Source organism: Ascaphus truei, chromosome 13, assembly GCF_040206685.1.
Source record: "Ascaphus truei isolate aAscTru1 chromosome 13, aAscTru1.hap1, whole genome shotgun sequence".
Taxonomy (NCBI): Eukaryota; Metazoa; Chordata; class Amphibia; order Anura; family Ascaphidae; genus Ascaphus; species Ascaphus truei.
The window spans coordinates 6,881,344-6,908,354 of NC_134495.1; the positions used below are offsets into that span (position 1 = coordinate 6,881,344).

Sequence of the window (27,011 nt, forward strand, 5' to 3'; positions counted from 1 at the left end):
CCACACTGACCAGCTCTCCCCACTAACACACCCACACTGACCAGCACTCCCCACTAACACACCCACACTGACCAGCTCTCCCCACTAACACCCCCACACTGACCAGCTCTCCCCAGTAACACACCCACACTGACCAGCTCTCCCCACTAACACCCCCACACTGACCAGCTCTCCCCAGTAATACACCCACACTGACCAGCTCTCCCCAGTAACACACCCACACTGACCAGCTCTCCCCACTAACACCCCCACACTGACCAGCTCTCCCCAGTAACACACCCACACTGACCAGCTCTCCTCACTAACACACCCACACTGACCAGCACTCCCTACTAACACACCCACACTGACCAGCTCTCCCCACTAACACACCCACACTGACCAGCTCTCCCCACTAACACCCCCACACTGACCAGCTCTCCCCAGTAACACACCCACACTGACCAGCTCTCCCCACTAACACCCCCACACTGACCAGCTCTCCCCAGTAATACACCCACACTGACCAGCTCTCCCCAGTAACACCCCTACACTGACCAGCTCTCCCCACTAACACACCCACACTGACCAGCACTCCCCACTAACACACCCACACTGACCAGCTCTCCCCACTAACACCCCCACACTGACCAGCTCTCCCCAGTAACACACCCACACTGACCAGCTCTCCCCACTAACACCCCCACACTGACCAGCTCTCCCCACTAACACACCCACACTGACCAGCTCTCCCCACTAACACACCCACACTGACCAGCACTCCCCACTAACACACCCACACTGACCAGCTCTCCTCAATAACACACCCACACTGACCAGCTCTCCCCACTAACACACCCACGCTGACCAGCTCTCCCCACTAACACACCCACGCTGACCAGCTCTCCCCAGTAACACCCCCACACTGACCAGCACTCCCCACTAACACACCCACACTGACCAGCACTCCCCACTAACACACCCACACTGACCAGCTCTCCCCAGTAACACCCCCACACTGACCAGCACTCCCCACTAACACACCCACACTGACCAGCACTCCCCACTAACACACCCACACTGACCAGCACTCCCTACTAACACACCCACACTGACCAGCTCTCCCCACTAACACACCCACACTGACCAGCACTCCCCACTAACACACCCACACTGACCAGCTCTCCCCACTAACACACCCACAGTGACCAGCTCTCCCCACTAACACACCCACACTGACCAGCTCTCCCCAGTAACACACCCACACTGACCAGCTCTCCTCACTAACACACCCACACTGACCAGCACTCCCTACTAACACACCCACACTGACCAGCTCTCCCCACTAACACACACCCACACTGACCAGCACTCCCCACTAACACACCCACACTGACCAGCACTCCCCACTAACACACCCACACTGACCAGCACTCCCACTAACACACCCACCCACACTGACCAGCTCTCCCCACTAACACACCCACACTGACCAGCTCTCCCCACTAACACACCCACACGGACCAGCTCTCCCCACTAACACACCCACACTGACCAGCACTCCCCACTAATACACCCACACTGACCAGCACTCCCACTAACACATCCACACTGACCAGCACTCCCCACTAACACACCCACACTGACCAGCACTCCCCACTAACACACCCCACACTGACCAGCTCTCCCCACTAACACGCCCACACTGACCAGCACTCCCCACTAACACACCCACACTGACCAGCACTCCCACTAACACACCCACCCATACTGACCAGCTCTCCCCAGTAACACACCCACACTGACCAGCTCTCCCCACTAACACACACCCACACTGACCAGCTCTCCCCACTAACACACCCACACTGACCAGCTCTCCCCACTAACACACCCACACTGACCAGCTCTCCCCAGTAACACACCCACACTGACCAGCTCTCCCCACTAACACACACCCACACTGACCAGCTCTCCCCAGTAACACACCCACACTGACCAGCACTCCCCACTAACACACATACACTGCCCAACACTCACCCACACTGACCAGCACTCCCCACTAACACACCCACACTGACCAGCACTCCCCACTAAGACACATACACTGCCCAACACTCACCCACACTGACCAGCACTCCCCACTAACACACCCACACTGACCAGCACTCCCCACTAACACACATACACTGCCCAACACTCACCCACACTGACCAGCACTCCCCACTAACACACCCACACTGACCAGCACTCCCCAGTAACACACCCATACTGACCAGCACTCCCACTAACACACATACACTGCCCAACACTCACCCACACTGACCAGCACTCCCCACTAACACACCCACACTGACCAGCACTCCCCACTAACACACATACACTGCCCAACACTCACCCACACTGACCAGCACTCCCCACTAACACACCCACACTGAACAGCACTCCCCAGTAACACACCCACACTGACCAGCTCTCCCCACTAACACACACCCACTGACCAGCTCTCTCCACCAACACACCCACACTGACCAGCACTCCCCACTAACACACCCACACTGACCAGCACTCCCCACTAACACACCCACACTGACCAGCACTCCCCACTAACACAACCACACTGACCAGCTCTCCCCACTAACACACACACACTGACCAGCTCTCCCCACTAACACACCCACACTGACCAGCACTCCCCACTAACACACCCACACTGACCAGCTCTCCCCACTAACACACCCACACTGACCAGCTCTCCCCACTAACACACACCCACACTGACCAGCAGTCCCCACTAACACCCACCCACACTGACCAGCTCTCCGCACTAATACACCCACACTGACCAGCACTCCCTACTAACACACCCACACTGACCAGCTCTCCCCACTAATACACCCACACTGACCAGCACTCCCTACTAACACACCCACACTGACCAGCTCTCCCCACTAACACACCCACACTGACCAGCACTCCCCACTAACACACCCACACTGACCAGCACTCCCCACTAACACACCCACACGGACCAGCACTCCCCACTAACACACCCACACTGAACAGCTCTCCCCAATAACACACCCACACTGACCATCTCTCCCCACTAACACACCCACACTGACCAGCACTCCCACTAACACACCGACACTGACCAGGACTCCCCACTAACACACCCACACTGACCAGCTTTCCCCACTAACACACACCCACACTGACCAGCACTCCCCACTAAAACACCCACACTGACCAGCACTCCCCACTAACACACCCACACTGACCAGCACTCCCCACTAACACACCCACACTGACCAGCTCTCCCCACAAACACACACCCACACTGACCAGCACTCCCCACTAACACACCCACACTGACCAGCTCTCCCCACTTACACACCCACACTGACCAGCTCTCCCCACTAATACAACCACACAGACCAGCACTCCCCACTAACACACCCACACTGACCAGCACTCCCCACTAACACACCCACACTGACCAGCTCTCCCCACTAACACCCCCACACTGACCAGCTCTCCCCACTAACACACCCACACTGACCAGCTCTCCCCACTAGCACCCCCACACTGACCAGCTCTCCCCACTAACACACCCACACTGACCAGCTCTCCCCACTAACACCCCCACACTGACCAGCTTTCCCCACTAACACACCCACACTGACCAGCTCTCCCCACTAACACACCCACACTGACCAGCTCTCCCCACTAAGACACCCACTGACCAGCACGCCCCCACATCCACACAGACTACCACTCCCCACTAGCCCAGACCCCCACTGATCAGCCTCCCCCTTGCACTCGCTGACCAGCATATTTTCTCCCCCCCCTCAACACGCACCAACACTAAACGTATCCGTCCAACACAACCAGCCCCCAAACATTATTACACAACGTATCCGTCCCACACAACCAGCCCCCAAACATTATTACACAACGTATCCGTCCCACACAAACAGCCCCCAAACATTATTACACAACGTATCCGTCCCACACAACCAGCCCCCAAACATTATTACACAACGTATCCGTCCCACACAACCAGCCCCCAAACATTATTACACAACGTATCCGTCACACACAACCAGCCCCCAAACATTATTACACAACGTATCCGTCACACACAACCAGCCCCCAAACATTATTACACAACGTATCCGTCCCACACAACCAGCACCCAAACATTATTACACAACGTATCCGTCCCACACAACCAGCCCCCAAACATTATTACACAACGTATGCGTCCCACACAACCAGTCTCCAAACATTATTACACAACGTATCCGTCCCACACAACCAGCACCCAAACATTATTACACAACGTATCCGTCCCACACAACCAGCCCCCAAACATTATTACACAACGTATCCGTCCCACACAACCAGTCTCCAAACATTATTACACAACGTATCCGTCCCACACAACCAGCCCCCAAACATTATTACACAACGTATCCGTCCCACACAACCAGCCCCCAAACATTATTACACAACGTATCCGTCCCACACAACCAGCCCCCAAACATTATTACATAACGTATCCGTCCCACACAACCAGCCCCCAAACATTATTACACAACGTATCCGTCCCACACAACCAGCCCCCAAACATTATTACACAACGTATCCGTCCCACACAACCAGCCCCCAAACATTATTACATAACGTATCTGTCCCACACCACCAGCCCCCAAACATTATTACACAACGTATCCGTCCCACACAACCAGCCCCCAAACATTATTACACAACGTATCCGTCCCACACAACCAGCCCCCAAACATTATTACACAACGTATCCGTCACACACAACCAGCCCCCAAACATTAATACACAACGTATCCGTCCCACACAACCAGCCCCCAAACATTAATACACAACGTATCCGTCCCACACAACCAGCCCCCAAACATTATTACACAACGTATCGCTGTGACCAGAGAGATGCAATCAGCCCCTCTTCCTGCACAACTCTTACTGACACTTATCTCCTGCATAAAGAGCAGGTTTCCTCCCCTCGTTGGCTTTTGAAATTCATTTTCATCAGATATTTATCGTGTCACACGCCTATCTGTTTAACCCCTTCAGCACGCTGCAGACGTATATAGAAGTAGTAATATGCTTAAAGCTTGGGCACAGGTTACCAATAAGGAAACCGGATGCCTTAAACCGGCAATCCAAGCCACACACACATACAGACACATATATATACATACACACACATACATACATATATACACACACACACACACACACACACACACACACACACACACACACATATATATATATACATACACACACATACATACATATATATATATACACACACACACACACACACACACACACACATATACACACATATACATCTATACCTATACATCTACATATATAGGATTGAAGCAGGTCGTCTGTGGAGCAGAACCCAATTAATTTCAGCTCTGGGGACCCCTTGCTTCCAGATATACTTACCTCCGAATTAGGTGCCGGTAGCCACTCTCCTCGGGTGCCAGGGTTCACAATAAGTCCTCTGGTTTAAAGCTCTCAGATCCTGCGGGCCAATTAGAAGCCGTGATGTCATCGGTGCGGCTTCCTATTGGCCCATATGACACAGGAGCTTTAAACTTTAAAGCCCTGCTTGCTTGGCCAGAGTGGCTACCGGCACCTACTTCGGGGGTAAGTATCTCTGAAAGTAGGGGTCCCCGCAGCTGAAATTAAGCGGGGTTCAGCTCTGGTGACCCCCTGCTTCAATAAACAAACACAGACACACACACATTTGCCCCCAGCAGGGACTGATCTGTTACGGGTGGCTGAATTCTGAGGGAGACAGAAGTTGTTAAGAAAAAATAGATATATAAAATGACCCACTTAGTGGAACTGCCCCTTTAAACAGTGCCGTGCATTCGATTGCCCCAGCAGGGAGGGACTTGTTATCGGGTGGGCAGAGAAAATAGAAATCGCATGTACAGAGATATCCTGGGCTGGGCAGGGGGGCAGGGGAGGGGGGCTGGGGAGGGGGGGCTGGGGAGGGGGGCTGGGAGGGGGGGCTGGGAGGGGGGGGCTGGGGAGGGGGCTCTCCATGTGTCTGTCACTTCTTAACGCTTTCTTTGCCAGCGACCACCAAGCCCGTCTGCGAGTGAAAGGGTTAAATTCCACTTAAAAACACCCAACCCCAGAGCATTTCCGACATTAGCACTATGCAGCTTAAAGCCCCCCCTCCCCCCGATTCTTACATGAAACGAGGGGTCCCCCGGAGCAGATTTGGGGTCCTCTGGGAACGTTTTGTGCGTTTTGCCTCAGTGTGAAACAAAACCCTACAAATGCGGCACCGTCTCCCGGCAACCGTCTCCCGGCACCGTCTCCCGGCAACCGTCTCCCGGGCACCGTCTCCCGGGCACCGTCTCCCCGGCACCGTCTCCCGGCACCGTCTCCCCGGCACCGTCTCCCGGGCACCGTCTCCCGTGCACCGTCTCCCGGCAACCGTCTTCCGGCACCGTCTCCCGGCACCGTCTCCCGGCACCGTCTCCCGGCAACCGTCTCCCCGGCACCGTCTCCCCGGCACCGTCTCCCCGGCGACATGGCCACTTTCCATCGGCTGACCCGTATTATGTTTTGGCCAGTTTGGACAGCACTGCTTGTAGCGTGGGAACCCAGGAGGTGCTATCCTGTCCTCAATCCCCCCCCTCAACAGGTCAGGTCTTCACTATATCCCCTTCAGCAGAGGTGCCTCAAAAAGTCCCAGCTTCAGCACAGGGGGTGCAGTCAAAGACTGAGCCTCTGATTTAGCCACCTGTGCTGAAGCTGGGATATTTTTAAAACCTGACCTGTTGGAAGGTGAGGGGGTCTTGAGAACTGGAGTTGAGGACCCCTTGATCTACAGGTCAGCTCTGGGGGACCCAGGGGACCCCTTAAAAACAAAAGCAATACAGAGAATTCTGCGCACGCTCTGTGTTACAGGAACAACGTTTTGTCATTGCGCTCCCCCCCCCCAATACTCCCCCCCCCGATACTCTCCCCCCCCCGGATACTCTCCCCCCCCCCGGATACTCTCCACCCCGCCCCCGCCCCGGATACTCTAACCCCCCCCGCCCCGGATACTCTCCCCCCCCCAGCCCCGGATACTCTAACCCCCCCGCCCGGATAATCTAGGGATACTCTCCCCCCCGCCCCCGATACTCTTCCACCCCCCCCCGCCCCGGATACTCTCCCCCCGCCCCCGCCCCGGATACTCTAACCCCCCCGCCCCGGATACTCTCCCCCCCGCCCCGGATACTCTAACCCCCCCCCCCCCGCCCCGGATACTCTCCCCACCCCCAGCCCCGGATACTCTAACCCCCCCCCGCCCCGGATAATCTAGGGATACTCTCCCCCCCCCGCCCCCGATACTCTCCCCCCCGCCCCGGATACTCTCCCGCCCGCCCCCGCTCCGGATACTCTAACCCCCCCCGCCCCGGATAATCTAGGGATACTCTCCCCACCCCCGCCCTGGATACTCTCCCCCCCACCCGGATACTCTCCCCCCCCCCGCCCCGGATACTCTCCCTCCCCCCCGCCCCGGATACTCTCCCCCCCCCCCCCGCCCCGGATACTCTCCCCCCCCCACCCCGGATACTCTCCCGCCCACCCCGGATACTCTCCCCCCCCCCCACCCCGGATACTCTCCCGCCCACCCCGGATACTCTCCCACCCCCCCCCGGATACTCTCCCCCCCCGCCCCGGATACTCTCCCCCCCCGCCCCGGATACTCTCCCCCCCCTGGATACTCTCCCCCCCCCCTGCCCCGCATACTCTCCCCCCCCCCGCCCCGGATACTCTCCCCCCCCCCGCCCCGGATACTCTCCCCCCCGCCCCCGCCCCGGATACTCTCCCCACCGCCCCCGCCCCGGATACTCTCCCCCCCCCTTGGATACTCACCCCCGTTTCACCAGCTCAAACACTGAAAAAGAAGAACAGGGGAGAGGGTTTATTTGCGCTGGACGGTTTATCCTGAAACATTCGCAGCGAAAGGGTTAATATTATGGCGTAGGACAGACTGCGCTACGTTACCAGAGCCCGCCACCTTCATTACAAATACAAGAACAGCGGGCGGCCCGGACACACATTATTACACCCACAAAGGAACCCTCCTGGGTTTTCTGTTAACCCTTTGCTGTCAGAGGACAGCCACGCGAGGGGTTAAAAGAACAGTACAACTTATGATACATGTACACCAGGAGCAGCCAACTCCAGTTCTCAAGGGCCACCAACAGGTCAGGTTTTCAGAATATCCCTGCTTCAGAACAGGTGGCTTAATTATTCCCTGCTTCAGTGCAGGTGGCTCAATCAGCCCCTGCTTGAGCACAGATGCCTCAATCAGTGGCTCAGTCGTGTGCTGAAGCAGGGATATCCTGAAAACCTGACCTGTTGGTGGCCCGTGAACACTGGAGTTGACCACACCTGGCTTACTTCATGTGGGTGCTGGAGTGTCAGACCAAAGTATGTAGTGGCCAGTTTTGTATTTAATAACCAGGACGGGAGTCAGGGGGCCCCCCGAGATGAAACGCGCGATTGTTGCGCTCCAGGTAAGCCCGGTCTCCGGAGAGCGTTGGCGCCTTTACTGGTTTCTATCACTCTTCAATGGGAAACAAAATGGCGGGTTAAATTTCGTGTGTGATGTGACACGGTGAGACGGAAAAGCCAGGGGGAGCGTGGATAGCGCGTTCTGTGGATCTCCCGGGTTTTATTCAGCCCACTCGCTGTAACACGGCTCCACGTGCGCTTATCCAATGCAGCCGGAACGCCGAGGGCCGGTGTGATTTCCATCTGTGCGAGAGTGTCGCAGGTGCACAATACAAAGAACACCCAACACCCAGCACCCAACACCCCGCCTACACCCGGCCTACACCCGGCCTACACCATGCACCTTCTCAGGCACACGTAACGGGCTTCAGCATCCCTCCTCATTATCCCTACACATGTACAGGCTTCATCATCCCTCCTCATCATCCCTCCACACGTAACAGGCTTCATCATCCCTCCTCATCATCCCTCCACACGTAACAGGCTTCATCATCCCTCCTCATCATCCCTCCACATGTAACAGGCTTCATCATCCCTCCTCATCATCCCTCCACATGTAACAGGCTTCATCATCCCTCCTCATCATCCCTCCACACGTAACAGGCTTCATCATCCCTCCTCATCATCCCTCCACATGTAACAGGCTTCATCATCCCTCCTCATCCTCCTTCCACATGTAACGGGCTTCATCATCCCTCCTCATCATCCCTCCACATGTAACAGGCTTCATCATCCCTCCTCATCATCCCTCCACACGTAACAGGTTTCATCATCCCTCCTCATCATCCCTCCACATGTAACAGGCTTCATCATCCCTCCTCATCATCCCTCCACATGTAACAGGCTTCATCATCCCTCCTCATCATCCCTCCACATGTAACAGGCTTCATCATTCCTCCTCATCATCCCTCCACATGTAACAGGCTTCATCATCCCTCCTCATCCTCCTTCCACATGTAACGGGCTTCATCATCCCTCCTCATCCCTCCACATGTAACAGGCTTCATCATCCCTCCTCATCATCCCTCCACACGTAACAGGTTTCATCATCCCTCCTCATCATCTCTCCACATGTAACAGGCTTCATCATCCCTCCTCATCATCCCTCCACATGTAACAGGCTTCATCATCCCTCCTCATCCTCCTTCCACATGTAACGGGCTTCATCATCCCTCCTCATCATCCCTCCACATGTAACAGGCTTCATCATCCCTCCTCATCATCCCTCCACATGTAACAGGCTTCATCATCCCTCCTCATCCTCCTTCCACATGTAACAGGCTTCATCATCCCTCCTCATCATCCCTCCTCATGTAACAGGCTTCATCATACCTCCTCATCATCCCTCCACATGTAACAGGCTTCATCATCCCTCCTCATCCTCCTTCCACATGTAACGGGCTTCATCATCCCTCCTCATCATCCCTCCACATGTAACAGGCTTCATCATCCCTCCTCATCATCCCTCCACACGTAACGGGCTTCAGCATCCATCCTCATCATCCCTCCACATGTAACAGGCTTCATCATCCCTCCTCATCATCCCTCCACATGTAACAGGCTTCATAATCCCTCCTCATCCTCCTTCCACATGTAACAGGCTTCATCATCCCTCCTCATTATCCCTCCACATGTAACAGGCTTCATCATCCCTCCACATGTAACAGGCTTCATCATCCCTCCTCATCATCCCTCCACATGTAACAGGCTTCATCATCCCTCCTCATCATCCCTCCACACGTAACGGGCTTCATCATCCCTCCTCATCATCCCTCCACATGTAACAGGCTTCATCATCCCTCCTCATTATCCCTCCACATGTAACAGGCTTCATCATCCCTCCTCATTATCCCTCCACACGTAACAGGCTTCATCATCCCTCCTCATCATCCCTCCACATGTAACAGGCTTCAACATCCCTCCTCATCATCCCTCCACACGTAACAGGCTTCATCATCCCTCCTCATCATCCCTCCACATGTAACAGGCTTCATCATCCCTCCTCATCATCCCTCCACATGTAACAGGCTTCATCATCCCTCCTCATCCTCCTTCCACATGTAACGGGCTTCATCATCCCTCCTCATCATCCCTCCACATGTAACAGGCTTCATCATCCCTCCTCATCATCCCTCCACATGTAACAGGCTTCATCATCCCTCCTCATCATCCCTCCTCATGTAACAGGCTTCATCATCCCTCCTCATCATCCCTCCACATGTAACAGGCTTCATCATCCCTCCACATGTCACAGGCTTCATCATCCCTCCACATGTAACAGGCTTCATCATCCCTCCACATGTAACAGGCTTCATCATCCCTCCACATGTAACAGGCTTCATCATCCCTCCACATGTAACAGGCTTCATCATCCCTCCACATGTAACAGGCTTCATCATCCCTCCTCATGTAACAGGCTTCATCATCCCTCCACATGTAACAGGCTTCATCATCTCTCCTCATCCTCCCTCCTCATGTAACAGGCTTCATCATCCCTCCACATGTAACAGGCTTCATCATCCCTCCACATGTAACAGGCTTCATCATCCCTCCACATGTAACAGGCTTCATCATCCCTCCACATGTAACAGGCTTCATCATCCCTCCTCATGTAACAGGCTTCATCATCCCTCCACATGTAACAGGCTTCATCATCTCTCCTCATCCTCCCTCCTCGTGTAACAGGCTTCATCATCCCTCCTCATGTAACAGGCTTCATCATCCCTCCACATGTAACAGGCTTCATCATCCCTCCACATGTAACAGGCTTCATCATCCCTCCTCATGTAACAGGCTTCATCATCCCTCCTCATGTAACAGGCTTCATCATCCCTCCACATGTAACAGGCTTCATCATCTCTCCTCATCCTCCCTCCTCATGTAACAGGCTTCATCATCCCTCCACATGTAACAGGCTTCATCATCTCTCCTCATCCTCCCTCCTCATGTAACAGGCTTCATCATCCCTCCTCATCATCCCTCCACACGTAACAGGCTTCATCATTCCTCCTCATCATCCCTCCACATGTAACAGGCTTCATCATCCCTCCTCATCATCCCTCCACATGTAACAGGCTTCATCATCCCTCCTCATCATCCCTCCACATGTAACAGGCTTCATCATCCCTCCTCATCATCCCTCCACACGTAACAGGCTTCATCATCCCTCCTCATCATCCCTCCACATGTAACAGGCTCATCATCCCTCCACACGTAACGGGCTTCATCATCCCTCCACACGTAACAGGCTTCATCATCCCTCCTCATCATCCCTCCACACGTAACGGGCTTCATCATTCCTCCTCATCATCCCTCCACACGTAACGGGCTTCATCATTCCTCCTCATCATCCCTCCACATGTAACAGGCTTCATCATCCCTCCACATGTAACAGGCTTCATCATCCCTCCACATGTAACAGGCTTCATCATCCCTCCTCATCATCCCTCCACATGTAACAGGCTTCATCATCCCTCCACATGTAACAGGCTTCATCATCCCTCCTCATCATCCCTCCACATGTAACAGGCTTCATCATCCCTCCACATGTAACAGGCTTCATCATCCCTCCACATGTAACGGGCGTCATCATCCCTCCTCATCATCCCTCCTCATGTAACAGGCTTCATCATCCCTCCACATGTAACAGGCTTCATCATCCCTCCACATGTAACAGGCTTCATCATCCCTCCTCATGTAACAGGCGTCATCATCCCTCCTCATCATTCCTCCTCATGTAACAGGCTTCATCATCCCTCCACATGTAACAGGCTTCATCATCCCTCCACATGTAACAGGCTTCATCATCCCTCCTCATGTAACAGGCTTCATCATCCCTCCTCATGTAACAGGCTTCATCATCCCTCCACATGTAACAGGCTTCATCATCCCTCCTCATGTAACAGGCTTCATCATCCCTCCTCATGTAACAGGCTTCATCATCCCTCCACATGTAGCAGGCTTCATCATCCCTCCACATGTAACAGGCTTCATCATCCCTCCACATGTAACAGGCTTCATCATCCCTCCTCATCATCCCTCCACATGTAACAGGCTTCATCATCCCTCCTCATCATCCCTCCTCGTGTAACAGGCTTCATCATCCCTCCACATGTAACAGGCTTCATCATCCCTCCTCATCATCCCTCCTCATGTAACAGGCTTCATCATCCCTCCACATGTAACAGGCTTCATCATCCCTCCTCATCATCCCTCCACATGTAACAGGCTTCATCATCCCTCCACATGTAACAGGCTTCATCATCCCTCCACATGTAACAGGCTTCATCATCCCTCCTCATGTAACAGGCTTCATCATCCCTCCTCATGTAACAGGCTTCATCATCCCTCCTCATGTAACAGGCTTCATCATCCCTCCACATGTAGCAGGCTTCATCATCCCTCCACATGTAACAGGCTTCATCATCCCTGCACATGTAACAGGCTTCATCATCCCTCCTCATCATCCCTCCACATGTAACAGGCTTCATCATCCCTCCTCATCATCCCTCCTCATGTAACAGGCTTCATCATCCCTCCACATGTAACAGGCTTCATCATCCCTCCTCATCATCCCTCCTCATGTAACAGGCTTCATCATCCCTCCACATGTAACAGGCTTCATCATCCCTCCACATGTAACAGGCTTCATCATCCCTCCACATGTAACAGGCTTCATCATCCCTCCACATGTAACAGGCTTCATCATCCCTCCACATGTAACAGGCTTCATCATCCCTCCACATGTAACAGGCTTCATCATCCCTCCATGTAACAGGCTTCATCATCCCTCCACATGTAACAGGCTTCATCATCCCTCCACATGTAACAGGATTCATCATCCCTCCACATGTAACAGGCTTCATCATCCCTCCATGTAACAGGCTTCATCATCCCTCCTCATGTAACAGAATTCAGCCCGGTTTTAAATCACAATATCACAGAATTCAGTGTCATTGTTGGCACAAACTATCACAATGTATCACGGAACAATGGGGCCCGGTACGTAGACACACACACGTATGTGTACGTATGTATATACATGTGTATGTACGTGTGTATGTACGTGTGCACACACCTCGGGACCCAAACAAAGGAGAGACAGAGATTTAGATATTTCAGGAAATAAGACACCCCTTTCATTTTCATTATATATTTCTTGCTCCTTCCCCGATAAACGCGCGCTAGTAACCGCGCGCACAAGTAACCGCGCGCACAAGTAACCGCGCGCACACAAACGCACGCAAACGTGCACAAGTAACCGCGCGCACACAAACGCACGCAAACGTGCACAAGTAAATGCGCGCAAGTAAATGCGCGCAAGTAAACGCGCGCAAGTAAACGCGCACAAGTAAACGCACACAAGTAAACACGCACAAGTAACCGCGCGCACACAAACGTGCACAAGTAAATGCGCGCAAGTAAACGCGCGCAAGTAAACGCGCACAAGTATACGCGCACAAGTAAACGCGCACAAGTAACCGCGCGCACACAAACGCACGCAAACGTGCACAAGTAAATTGCGCGCAAGTAAATGCGCCGCCAGTAAACGCGCGCAAGTAAACGCGCACAAGTATACGCGCACAAGTAAACGCGCACAAGTATACGCGCACAAGTAAACGCGCACAAGTAAACGCGCACAAGTATACGCGCACAAGTAAACGCGCACAAGTAAACGCGCACAAGTAAAACGCGCACAAGTCTGCTATGTAGATTACAGCTGTATAAGAAACACAATGTAGGAACTGTAACTAAATTGATGTCACTATTGTGTGAAGAAGTACCAGATTCTCATACACACACACACACACACTATTGTGTGAAGTACCAGATTCACGCGCACACACGTGCGCGCGCACACACACACACACACACACACACACTATTGTGTGAAGAAGTACCAGATTCTCATACACACACACACACACACTATTGTGTGAAGTACCAGATTCACGCGCACACACGTGCGCGCGCACACACACACACACACACACACTATTGTGTGAAGGAGTACCAGACACACACACGCGCACGCACACACACACACAAGCACACACACACACAAGCACACACACACACACACAAGCACACACACACACTATCGGTGTTACCATTCACATTTTGCTTGCGCCCTCGGATTCTCGGAATATTTAGGGATAGTGGAAGGTCTGATAGTGTGCTCTGTGCCAGGCAGATATCCCTAACCCCAGCACTGGAAGTCCCCCTGTATCCGTAGCATCTCCTCGCTATGCGCCCTGCGGTGACGCCGCGAGCAGGAAGTGTTCCCCGGGGCTCCGTGTCGGACGCGGCGCTCGTTAGATGACACAGAATAAGAATAGCTGCCTTACCCATGTACAGGTGGTCCTCACTGGGGTCATCCAGCACCTAGCAACACAAGAGGGGAAGAGCTGAGCGACAGAGCCGTGCAAATCAAAAAGAGGTCACTCTGTGTTCTGCCCGGCGCCGGCACCCAGGAGATGTGAGGTCACTCTGTGTTCTGCCCGGCGCCGGCACCCAGGAGATGTGAGGTCACTCTGTGTTCTGCCCGGCGCCGCCACCCAGGAGATGTGGCCGCAGATTACACTCTCTCGTACAAAAGTAGTTACTATAGAACTATATGGTGAACCCTGTCGGTGCGGGAGAGATTGGGGGATACGTATAGATAGAGATATGATTATAGTGGCACTCCACTAACAAAATGGGTAATTGCCTGGATGCATTAACCGCTAGGCAATAAGGCATAGAAGAAAGTAATAGCAGGCACTCCACGTGTGTGTGTATATGTATATATGTATGTATGTATGTATGTATATGTGAATGTATGTATGTATATATATATGTGTGTGTATGTATATATATGTGTGTGTGTGTGTGTATGTATGTGTGTGTGTGTGTGTGTGTGTGTGTGTGTGTATATGTATATATGTATGTATGTATATGTGAATGTATGTATGTATATATATATAATATATATATATATGTGTGTGTATGTATATATATATGTGTGTGTGTATATGTATATATGTATGTATGTATGTATGTATATGTGAATGTATGTATGTATATATATATATGTGTGTGTGTGTACGGCAGCAGCTGATCGAGGACACAGCTGTCCCTACACGAGCCGCAGGAGGACCAGCTGCTTATACAGCTACGATCTCCTCCGCGGGACATGGATTTCCGAGGCAGGAACCGCCGCAGGATCCAGCTACACGGCTGGGACTCCGACTCCTGACTGGTGACGTCTCCCCTATAGAGATGTATCTCCGATATGCCTGTTTTATGCTAACCTCTTGTGAGTGCCGGTCCTATGGACCGTTTCTCCGTCCCACGTTCATGTTTATGCGCAGTTACACTATGGCGCTGGCGCGCCCTCGTGTCTGCTTTCTGTAGGTAGCCTTGTGGTTGGATTTATCACTAAAAAAGCTGCAGTTTTCTGCAAGTTATTCACTTTCCTGAGACCGGATTTCTGCTTTGTCTTTGTGAAAGCGTAGAAATAAAATCAATGAGTCAAGGGTTCAAAGTATCAACGTGAGTTTATCTGCACCCAGGTACAAGTGAGAGAAAAGAATTCAAACATGAACTCAGGCCTCTGAAAACATATTGCTTGGTATCACATTTTTATACATTTCAAAATGAGTAATACGCCCCTTAAGGGGGCTGGCTTAGAGATAAAAACAATATGATGACTTATACAAAAATACATAAATATGCCACATACGCTATATTCTTATCCTATAATTTACCATAATGTGGGCCTCTTGACCTTCTGACTTTAAGGAGTAACCCTGTTTAGCCCTGTGTGTACTGTATCTGTCAGATAACAGAACCTAAGGTCAGCAGAATTGTCTAAGGCAGGAAAAACCTCTTATGAATGCAATTTCAATTTCTTTCATGACTCGTAGGAATTACACAAGGGCTAGTTACATCTAGAAGCGATACTCTGCAGAATCAAACATTACAGATCATACACAAATAAACAGATAAGCATTCATACAAGCAAACACTCAAAATGGCGGTTAGGCCAAAATGGAGGTGACGATAGTCTGTCCTCATATAGCCTGAGCCACACACATTATCTCAATCTTCACATCTTCTACATTGGTTTGGACACTTTTCTTCACGAAGGAAATGATTATACTATCCGTGTTTGTTGTGTTTGGTAATTCTGTGATTTTTTTAGGCATCACAATTCACTTATTATTGTTCGGTCATACACCCCGTTTATATCACATTTTCACAACGACGCTATTACCAAGATTAAATTTCTTTTTAGTCGCTGCATAGCGCTACTTTTTGTGTAATTTGTATAGATGTCGTTTCTCAGCAGAATAGCCAAGTAAGTAGCACGGCGGAGAATGTTATTTATCTTGCGTCCTTTCATCATGCGAGCCCCTGCGAACGTTCCTTGGATGTGGTAAATGTCACGGCCATCAGTGAAAAATCAATGTTTACACAAGGGCGGATTAGCCAAAGCCAGAAGTGCGTTCTCAGCGATATGATTTATTTATTCTTAACTCCAAACAGTTTCCCCATATCACACGAGTATATATTTCCTCGGCGTCAACACGGCTTCGGGCAAAACGAAAAGGGAGTCAGGCCGGGGATATTTTGTAAGCATAAAACGGTATTAACCTTTTTGGTGCCCATATGGGAGGAGCGGCCAACTCCGTCCTCAAGGGCCACCAACAGGTCAGGTTTATAGTATATCCCTGCTTCAGCATAGGTGGCTCAGTCAGAATGACAGCTACCTGTGCTGAAGCAGGGATATCCCCAATACTTGGACTTGAGAACGGTAGTTGGCCACCACTGCCCTATGACGTACTTGGCACGTTCCGGGTGTCCCATTGACTTCCAGGTACGTCATGGTTTAAATGCTCGTTTCTAAAGGATGGTCGGGTGACTGTGCAAATCTGAGAGGTTGGCCCTATCGAAACGGTAAGGGGGCCCCTCAACTTCTGCTTATGTCAGCCTGGAGGGGTGGGTGGGAGTCAGCAATCACAGGCATGTGACTGCTACAGAAACGATCACATGGCTGCAATTGCCGGAAGTCTGGAACCTTTTCCATCACCAAAAATGTTCATCCCAGTGGGGCCATTTAAGACATCTCACTTCTAATGTCAGCACCTAGAACCTCACTGCACAAATTCACTAGCACAGTGACACTCCTGCGGACACACTAATTATCACACAATGATACACAGAGTTACACATGTACAAATATATAGAGACCCACACTTGGTCATATGCGATTGTATACTGCTAACATTGTACGCCTGTTCTATGTTCTGTTTGTATGGGTGCTAGGCCCCCTATAGAATATATATCTGCCTATGCTTGAGAAACAACTCTACTGACCGATGCCAAGGGCATGACCTTGATGATGCTGGGGTGTGACGGCAATGTGTCCAGACCACAAGTGGACACGAGGCGTGGTCCAGTGGTTAAGTCAAAGGCCATTAAGTAAGCTCTGAACACCATTATTTATAACAGTTTGATCTTTAATAAGCAGAATATTTGTACGTTCAATTGTTAGTGGACTAAATAAGGAACACAATCCTTGGATATCACTTGGTAAATCGCAGAGAAATTAATTCTTTGCACGGTAGTAAGTACCTTTTATGGTCTCCATACTATTTGCAGAGATCCCTTATTCTCTGTTACACTGCAACGTTCTCGCTTGTTCTAAAACCAGGCTAATCAGGCTCCTCTTATTCAGATTTTGCATACATCTCATCCACTTCGCAAGTTTCAAGGAAACAGATGGAGAGCCTTCGTGTACGCGCCGTTACCAGAATTCACAATTAACCCCCAATCTCCTTCAGCGTTGGAGGGGCCCACGCTACGTTGTAACTAGACGAACGAGATCTCCACGTACAAGGCGTCGTCCTACTTGGGATCAGCCGTTGAACTGGGAGAACCAATACGGATTATTCATCTATCATCCGACACCGCTCTCTCTCCCGACGTTCTCCAACCGTTCCCACTTCCCCTTGGCCAAGAACCAACGATAAAACAGAACGGCGTGGAAAGGTCCGAAGTTAGATCCGCAAACCGCTGTGCCTCGGGATTACCGGGCTTCTTGAAATAAAGTTAACACACACACAGATACCCAGCAAGCTCTCAGAAACCCCCCTAAAATAACCGCAATATATATATATGTGTGTATAAGGCCTCGGACATGGTCAGCGCTTATGCGCTGACCCGTGCTGAGGCGCGCTTACGCTCGGCACTTAGCCCCTGCAGCCGCAATGAGAGCGGCTTTAGCAGGGGCTCGCTTACGTAAGCGCGCGGAAGCGTAAGTCTTAGCTAAATTTTAAATTTTCGCGTTTGCCGGAGCGCAGGGCCGGTCACGTGAGCGGTTCGCCCAATGAGGGCGAACCAGCTCCGTGACGTCACTGGCCCGCCCCCGGACGGCGCGCAGTCTAAGGCCAGGGAAAGCACCGCTTTCCCTCAGCCTCAGCGCGCCTGAGCACGCAATCAGGAACCATGGACGCAGCCTAAGTGTCAAAAGGAGTGCTACTGGGCGTGCCTAATTGTATAAAACAAGAAACAAAGAAGTCCAGAGCTACATCCAATGTGACAAAAATACACAGTGAAATACCTATATATCGCTTGAAAAAAGGGTCATTTAGTTAACCCTTTCCCACTTTTCCTTTTTCTAGAACCAACGATAAAACAGAACAGCGTGGAAAGGTCCAAAATTAGATCCGAAAACCGATGTGCCTCGGTGATTACCGGGCTTCTTGAAATAAAGCACTTCCTTAAAGCCATGTTAACCCTTTGCTTACTGGAGGGAAACTGTGCTGGTTCCCCCCACCCCCCCCTTCCCCCAAGCAGTGAAAGGGTTAACCATTATTTATGGCCACAATGAAGTAAAAGAGATGGGTGTCATTTGTTGCTGAGTGAGACTGCGCCTTCGCAGAAACGCGTGGATGTTCCAGTACAGAACAGTCAGGATGCCAGCGTCGGACATTGGAGGATGGGACAAACCGCAGCATTAACTGGGCCTTCTGTACTGTGTGTCCAACGTCCACCTTAAACCAGTCCCCAGTGATCCTCCACCTGGCACTTCGATTGTAAGCTCTTCGGGGCAGGGACTCCTTTTCCTGTTTAATGTCTAAAGCTCTTATTCCCATTATGTGTTATATTATGGTCACGTATACTGTAAAGCGCCAAGTACATGGATAGCGCTATATAAATAAAGATATATATATATATATATATATATATATATATATATATAGATTTATATATATATATATATATATATATATACATACAGCAGCACCTTTCCTGTGGCTCAGAGCAGCTACATTGACCATAGAAGACAATGAGAACGTTGCATAATGTATAAGACCCATACTGCACATGTATAAGACCCATACTGCACATGTATAAGACCCATACTGCACATGTATAAGACCCATACTGCACATGTATAAGACCCATACTGCACATGTATAAGACCCATACTGCACATGTATAAAACCCATTTATAGTATAGGCCGCCCAGAAACACACAGGTTCATATATTTAACAACAAACACACACCCACTGCTATTACAAAAAGCCCCTAAACTCTGTGACTCAGAATTACCTCGACCAACTTGACCACATTGGGATGATCCAACTTCTTCAGAATGGCGATTTCCTGGTACACCCGCTCAATGGGTCCTTAGCCTGGACCCCTCCGCCTGCAGCTACTTTGGCACCTCTCGGAGGAGGGCGGCCTGCGAAGAGATGCAAAGGATTGCGGTCAACGCAGAGCTACGGCAAAGGTGCCTGCCACACCAGCGGAGCGCCGTGTTATGGGGAACGAAGCATAGCGCCAACGCGTTTCATGATGTAGAATTGAGTGGGCTCCAATCACATCGTCTGAAGACCTCCGTCCCAACAGGTTTTAGGACGAAGCGGTGGGTGACGTCACAAGGAGGCACGGAGCACCCTCTACTTTCCTCTTCTTGTGGTATTAATATACTATGAACAGAAACGGAGGGGGAGGGGGGGGGGGGGGGGGATGAACTGATCCAGCAGGAAATGGCCAGCTATGGATAGTAATTGACGTGATATTAGTGTGTGCAAACCTGTGAATTAGTGAAAACAACTGGAAAAAAGATGCACAGAGCATGCGAGGAACGCTCCCGAAAAAAGGTCACTCGTGTTGCACACCACCAAATGAAATACAATTTAACATTTACTAGGTATACTTAAAACATATATATAGTGTGTGTGTGTATATATATATATATATATATATATATATATATATATATATATATATATATATATATATATATATATATATATATGTGTAGAGGTATTGGTACCGTGTTAGCCGAGCTTTAATAATCAAAAATGAATAGACGATACCGTTCTGTGGCTAACGAAATGCTTTTATTTGTGCGAGATTTCGAGATGTGCGTGTGTGTGTCTATATATATATATATACATACATATACACACACACACACATCTATATCACTGTATAAACTTCACAACAGTGATTTTAAAAAAAACTTACCGGGTGGGGTGGTATAGTTTGCTAAATCAATAAGTAGCCAGGCTCAGACATGAATAAGAACGCTAAATGACATGTAAAGCGAAGTACTGAAGCCGTGATGGTATATAGCAAAACCACACAGGGGAAGGATAGGCTGTGGGTAACTGCATGCACGTGTGTCAGGCTAAGGGCAGTATAGGCTAGGATGTAGGTGAAATAAATCACCAGGGGACAGAGAGCCAAATAAACCTATAGTGACACTAACTCACTATAGTGTAAGCAGAGAGAGCTATAGGGGGTGTGCGACAAGTGCCTTTGTCAGGAGGGCTCCTCGCTGCTCTCTGCATCTTTTTCCAATGAATATACATCTTTAAATAATAAATGCTGCGCAGAACTGTGTTGTTGCCGGCGGGTTTCATTCATGTAACCAATACCGCAAACACAGAACCATTAGTACTGCTCGGACCCCTGGTCTGGGAAGAACCAATGAATTTGCTAACAAACGAGTCTCCCAATCAGGCCGTTAAATTGCTCTTTTGTTGATAGTCAGATATATCAGCAAGTAACGAGGGGGGCGGGGTGTACGGGTCTCACAAAGATGCCCCAGGCGTCTTCAGACACATTGTTTACTGTGCAAACGGCAGATTCTTGGTCTGGGTGTGCAAACGTGCCCATTGCACGCGACACTTCTTGTGTAAAGTTTCGTCCTGCTGCAATACACAGCCTCCTGAGGCGTGAGCGTTCGGCGCATGCGCGGAGCGTTCATGGTGGGTCTGTGCGCAGAGTGCGCAATGCGCTACTAGGGGATTTGCTCACTCTGCGCGGACCCCCGTCGAGGCTGTGATGTCATCGGAGCTGCAGCAGTGGCGCCGTGGGACACCTGTTGCGAGGTAACAGGTGAGCACATGGGGTATATATTTCGCTTGGTTGGCTGATGTTTAGCCCTCACCTTGACAAAGACTGCGTAAGCGGTCGAAACGCTGGAATTGCTAATAAATCATCCTTTTGCAAGTCCGTGTGCCGGGTTGCTTCCCTCCTGCTCCGCAATACACCAGCCAAACCTGTGTAAAGGGAGTGGCGAGCCAGCAAACCCGTTCAAGGACATCGGCTTTGTCGTTTTGGACGGCTCTCAGGGTTGACATTGTGAATCACTCAGGGGTAAAACAAACAAATAATCTGTGCTTTTTAATTTAACAAAGAATATACAGGAAACTTACGTGGAAACCCCGCCTGTCTCATCAACTTCTTCTTCGAAAGGACTTTCATTGCCTGTATTTCAATGAAATAAAAAAAAACAGATGAACGTGTAAAGCGCTGCCGAGTATAACTAAACACTCCCAATTGTCCACTTGTTTCAATGTGTGCGTTTCCGGATCTATGGGGACCTGTTGATACCACCGCGCTGAGATACAGCTACGGAGACCACCGAGTCCTCATCACGCCTAAAACTTTCATTCAGGAACTTTTCTCCTGGTACAAACCAAGAAAATCTCTCTATGCGCGGCGGGCATCAGTACAAACGCGCAGGGCGTCGATCTACTCTCGTTCCCCGCCGTTACCAATGTGACCTGCTAACACCTTACACGAGGTGGATGTCCGGTAAAAAGCCGCCTGCCATGTTTATTACACAAGGCAAAATTACGTTTTAAACCGTGTGAGTGAGCGTTTGTCTACGCTTTGTATTAAAAGCCTGTTTTTGTTACATTTTACACTATGGAGCGGGCACTTCTCAATTATATTTGAAAGAAATTTGGTGTGTGGTTCGTCTTCGGAGAAGCCGCTCCGGACACCAAGGTGAACTCTTCACAAACCTCCTACATACACACACATACATATATACACATATACATACACATACATACATATACACATATACATACACATACATAAATACATATACACATATACATACATACATATACACATATACATACATATACATATATATACACATATACACACACATACATATATACACATATACACAGTGTTCGACAAACCTATACATTTGCACGCCCCTGGCGAGTGGATTTAACCCCCGGGCGAGTAAATATTGGCCCAAGCAGCACACGTTTGGTACTAGGTGGCGAGTAGATTTTTTTGTGTGGCGAGTAGATTTTTTGGTGATTTGTCAACCACTGCATATACACATACATATACACATATACACATATACACACACATACATATATACACATATACATACATATACATACATACACACACATACATATATACACATATACACACATATACACATACTGTATACATACATACATATATACACATATACACATATACATACATATACACATACACATATACACATATACACACATATACATACATACATACACATACATATACACATACATATACACATATACACATACATACACTTTGGATTGGTTTGTGGAATTACCTTGAACCTTTTCACTTAATATACAAAATTAAAAAAAACTCCACATACTTACACGGATTATATTGCTTGATATTTCATTATTTGTTTGCAACTATGTCGATTTAGAAAACTAAATTATATAAATATCAATATTGACATATTTTTATCATTGGATTAAGCGCCGATGTCTTCCTTTTTAATATCTATCTATATATCTACGATCGCCCTGTAACAAGCAGCACGTTCATTTTGATAGGATTCTTCATCTTCTTACCTCCCCTCCCGCAGGGAGAGCATCATTCGAACGGATATTAAACTCCGGGCATTTCATTGTCTATTTAGCGATATCTGAAACCTGCGAGAAACGGTCTCAGCCGAGCAGCAGGTGACAATACCAGACACAATGGGGACAAAAGCCACATTCTTCTAGAAGAATAATAAAAAAGGCTTACAAACACAAAACCCCACAGAAAAATGCCGCCCCGGGAGCCTTTAGATATTGGTTGCGGACGCGGGAGATGCTCGTCCCACGAACGCAAAGCGCTTTTATTTGGTACGGATCTTGCTCGGGTTTATTACTTACATAATAGGTGTTGTCGTCCTCGTTGTACGCGAGTTTCACCACGCCGTAGGAGCCCTGAACAGAATACAGGAGACGTGGAGAATGAACGGGTTATAACGCAGGAAGGAGAGACACCGCCGCAGGGAAACCCTCGGCTTCCGGAACGAACCCGCGGCCCATTGCTGGCGGACGGGGAGCGGATGAGAACCTTGGCGTTAAGGCACACTGTCCTCTGAAGTGGAAGATCAGAATTTCACACCCAGTGACGACAACGCTTAAGACTAGGGAATGCACCTATATTACATGCACGATAAGATCACGTAAAGGAAACATATGCTCACGGGTTGACGCCTGGTTTAAGAGAACCATGATGCGTCTTAGTGTACTATTTCCTTATTCTGTTATATTGGCCGGGTGTGTCCAGGGCCGCCAACAGGTATCCTGAGGCCCAGGACTAGAATTATGATACTCCTAGAATTGCCCTCCCACAATAGCCACACAAGCCCCCCAGAATAATTACCCCCTGTAACACCCACTTACCATGCTGGTGGTCTGAGGTCACCTGCTCTCCCCAGCTCCTGCAGGCCTCTCTCCCACGCCGGGGCTTACCTTTCTCCCGCCGGAATCCGGACCAGCTTTCTGCACGCACCGGAGAAAGAGGGGGCGAGAGAGGCCTGGTGCGGGAGAGACAGGCCTGCAGGAGGTCGGGAGAGACAGGCCTGCAGGAGGTCGGGAGAGACAGGCCTGCAGGAGGTCGGGAGAGACAGGGCCTGCAGGAAATCGGGAGAGACAGGCCTGCAGGAGGTCGGGAGAGACAGGCCTGCAGGAGGTCGGGAGAGACAGGCCTGCAGGAGGTCGGGAGAGACAGGCCTGCAGGAGGTCGGGAGAGACAGGCCTGCAGGAGGTCGGGAGAGACAGGCCTGCAGGAGGTCGGGAGAGACAGGGCCTGCAGGAGGTCGGGAGAGACAGGCCTGCAGGAGGTCGGGAGAGACAGGGCCTGCAGGAGGTCGGGAGAGACAGGCCTGCAGGAGGTCGGGAGAGACAGGGCCTGCAGGAGGTCGGGAGAGACAGGCCTGCAGGAGGTCGGGAGAGACAGGCCTGCAGGAGGTCGGGAGAGACAGGGCCTGCAGGAGGTCGGGAGAGACAGGCCTGCAGGAGGTCGGGAGAGACAGGCCTGCAGGAGGTCGGGAGAGACAGGCCTGCAGGAGGTCGGGAGAGACAGGCCTGCAGGAGGTCGGGAGAGACAGGCCTGCAGGAGGTCGGGAGAGACAGGGCCTGCAGGAGGTCGGGAGAGACAGGCCTGCAGGAGGTCGGGAGAGACAGGCCTGCAGGAGGTCGGGAGAGACAGGCCTGCAGGAGGTCGGGAGAGACAGGGCCTGCAGGAGGTCGGGAGAGACAGGGCCTGCAGGAGGTCGGGAGAGACAGGCCTGCAGGAGGTCGGGAGAGACAGGGCCCGGCTGCAACCAGGGGCCTTGCAGCCAGATGCAGAAGTTAGGCCTGGCCCTGACCTCCGGTCGGGCCCAAGTTCCAGCGCCGGCCGGGCCTCCTGCACACACCGGGCCTGGGACAGCAGTCCTGGCTCTTCCCCTCCCCCTGTCGGCGGCCATATATATTTCCCTCCTTCAGGATTATACTTGATTATAATTATATACAACTATAATTTTCATGGAAATGTGAGTAGTTATAGGTCTGTTACAGGAGATTATTACATTGAAAGAATTATTTGATAAATGGCATAAATATTCGTTGGAATTCGTGACGGCGTGATAACCTCATCAATTGCATAGTTACAAAATGGCGTTTAGCGCAGGAGATAAACACGTTATGAAATGTTGGAGACAGAGCAAGAATTCGGGTCCCAGGCCCTTCCAGACAATGTTTCCTGATAAAGGACGGTCGCTAGGAGGGCTGGAAAAACTCATTTGTAATACAGCGTATCGTTCGGGAGCGGGAGCAGCGCCGTATCGATGATGCAATCAGACAGCGGCGTTCTCGTCTTTGAACCATAGTTTGGATTCAAACTTTATAGTAATCGTAGTGTTTCACATTAGATTATAGCCGTTTAACACATTTGCGAGCTACGAAGGAAAAACTGCTATTTCTCGTTGTAATGATCACGCAACCTCCTGCAGTGCACCTGGCACTTGCTACATAATACAGTGACATCAATTTAGCGAACATCAGTTTATTGTCTACACCAGGGGTCTCAAACTACGTCCTCAAGGGCCACCAAGGCACGGGGCTGACGCAGGGATATCCAGATAACCTGACCGATTGGTGGCCTTTGAGGAGAGAGAGACAGAGAGACAGAGAGACAGAGAGAGACAGAGAGAGAATATGTGTGTGTGTGTGTGTGTGTGTGTGTGTGTGTGTGTGTGTGTGTGTGTGTGTGTGTGTGTATATATTTATTTCAGGAAAAAATTCCCTTCCAATGATAAGATAACCAGCCGTATTCACCGCCCCCGTTATCCGTCGAGCCCCTAAAAACAGACAAAGCGGATCGGAAGAGATAAAAGGCAGAAATGCTGGGTTTTTTATTCTTTTAGACTTCCCTTCGCTGCCAGATCAGAGCAACGGGGTTAACGGCCCACCAGCAACCCAAGGGTTAACTTCTAACCCCACCCCCCCCCCCCCCAACCCTCCCCACCCCCCAAACCGTTCAGCGAGAGAAGCCGAGCCGGGATTTACCTTTCCGATTTCATCCTTCAGCCGGTACTGGTTAAGCTGGACACAGTCCTGCAAAAGGAGAACACGCAGGAAAGGCGTTATCACAAGGGATCCTGCGCGCCAACGCGCCTGGAAATACAGACGTCAGTGGAATTTATGCGTCCTGCATGAGAGACACAAACCAACTTAACTAAAACACCCCTCCCTCCCCCCCCCCCCCCCCCCCCCCATTTACTTTTTTGGCAAAAAGGTGATCCTCCAGAGCTGAACCACGCCACTTCCTGCTGCGGGGACCCCCCGTTTACTGAGAACTA

At 50.6% G+C, this 27,011-nt stretch overlaps 1 protein-coding gene across 1 annotated transcript in view; it reads right to left on the reverse strand.

The window, feature by feature from the left end:
• The window catches only part of CAMKK2 (calcium/calmodulin dependent protein kinase kinase 2), a 92,394-nt gene that overhangs the window by 43,114 nt on the left and 22,269 nt on the right, over positions 1-27,011 (reverse strand). The window contains 7 exon segments of the mRNA XM_075568222.1: positions 7,918-7,939; positions 14,910-14,946; positions 20,165-20,244; positions 20,247-20,297; positions 22,285-22,336; positions 24,052-24,105; positions 26,719-26,766. Coding sequence (XP_075424337.1) covers positions 7,918-7,939; positions 14,910-14,946; positions 20,165-20,244; positions 20,247-20,297; positions 22,285-22,336; positions 24,052-24,105; positions 26,719-26,766 — 344 coding nt within the window.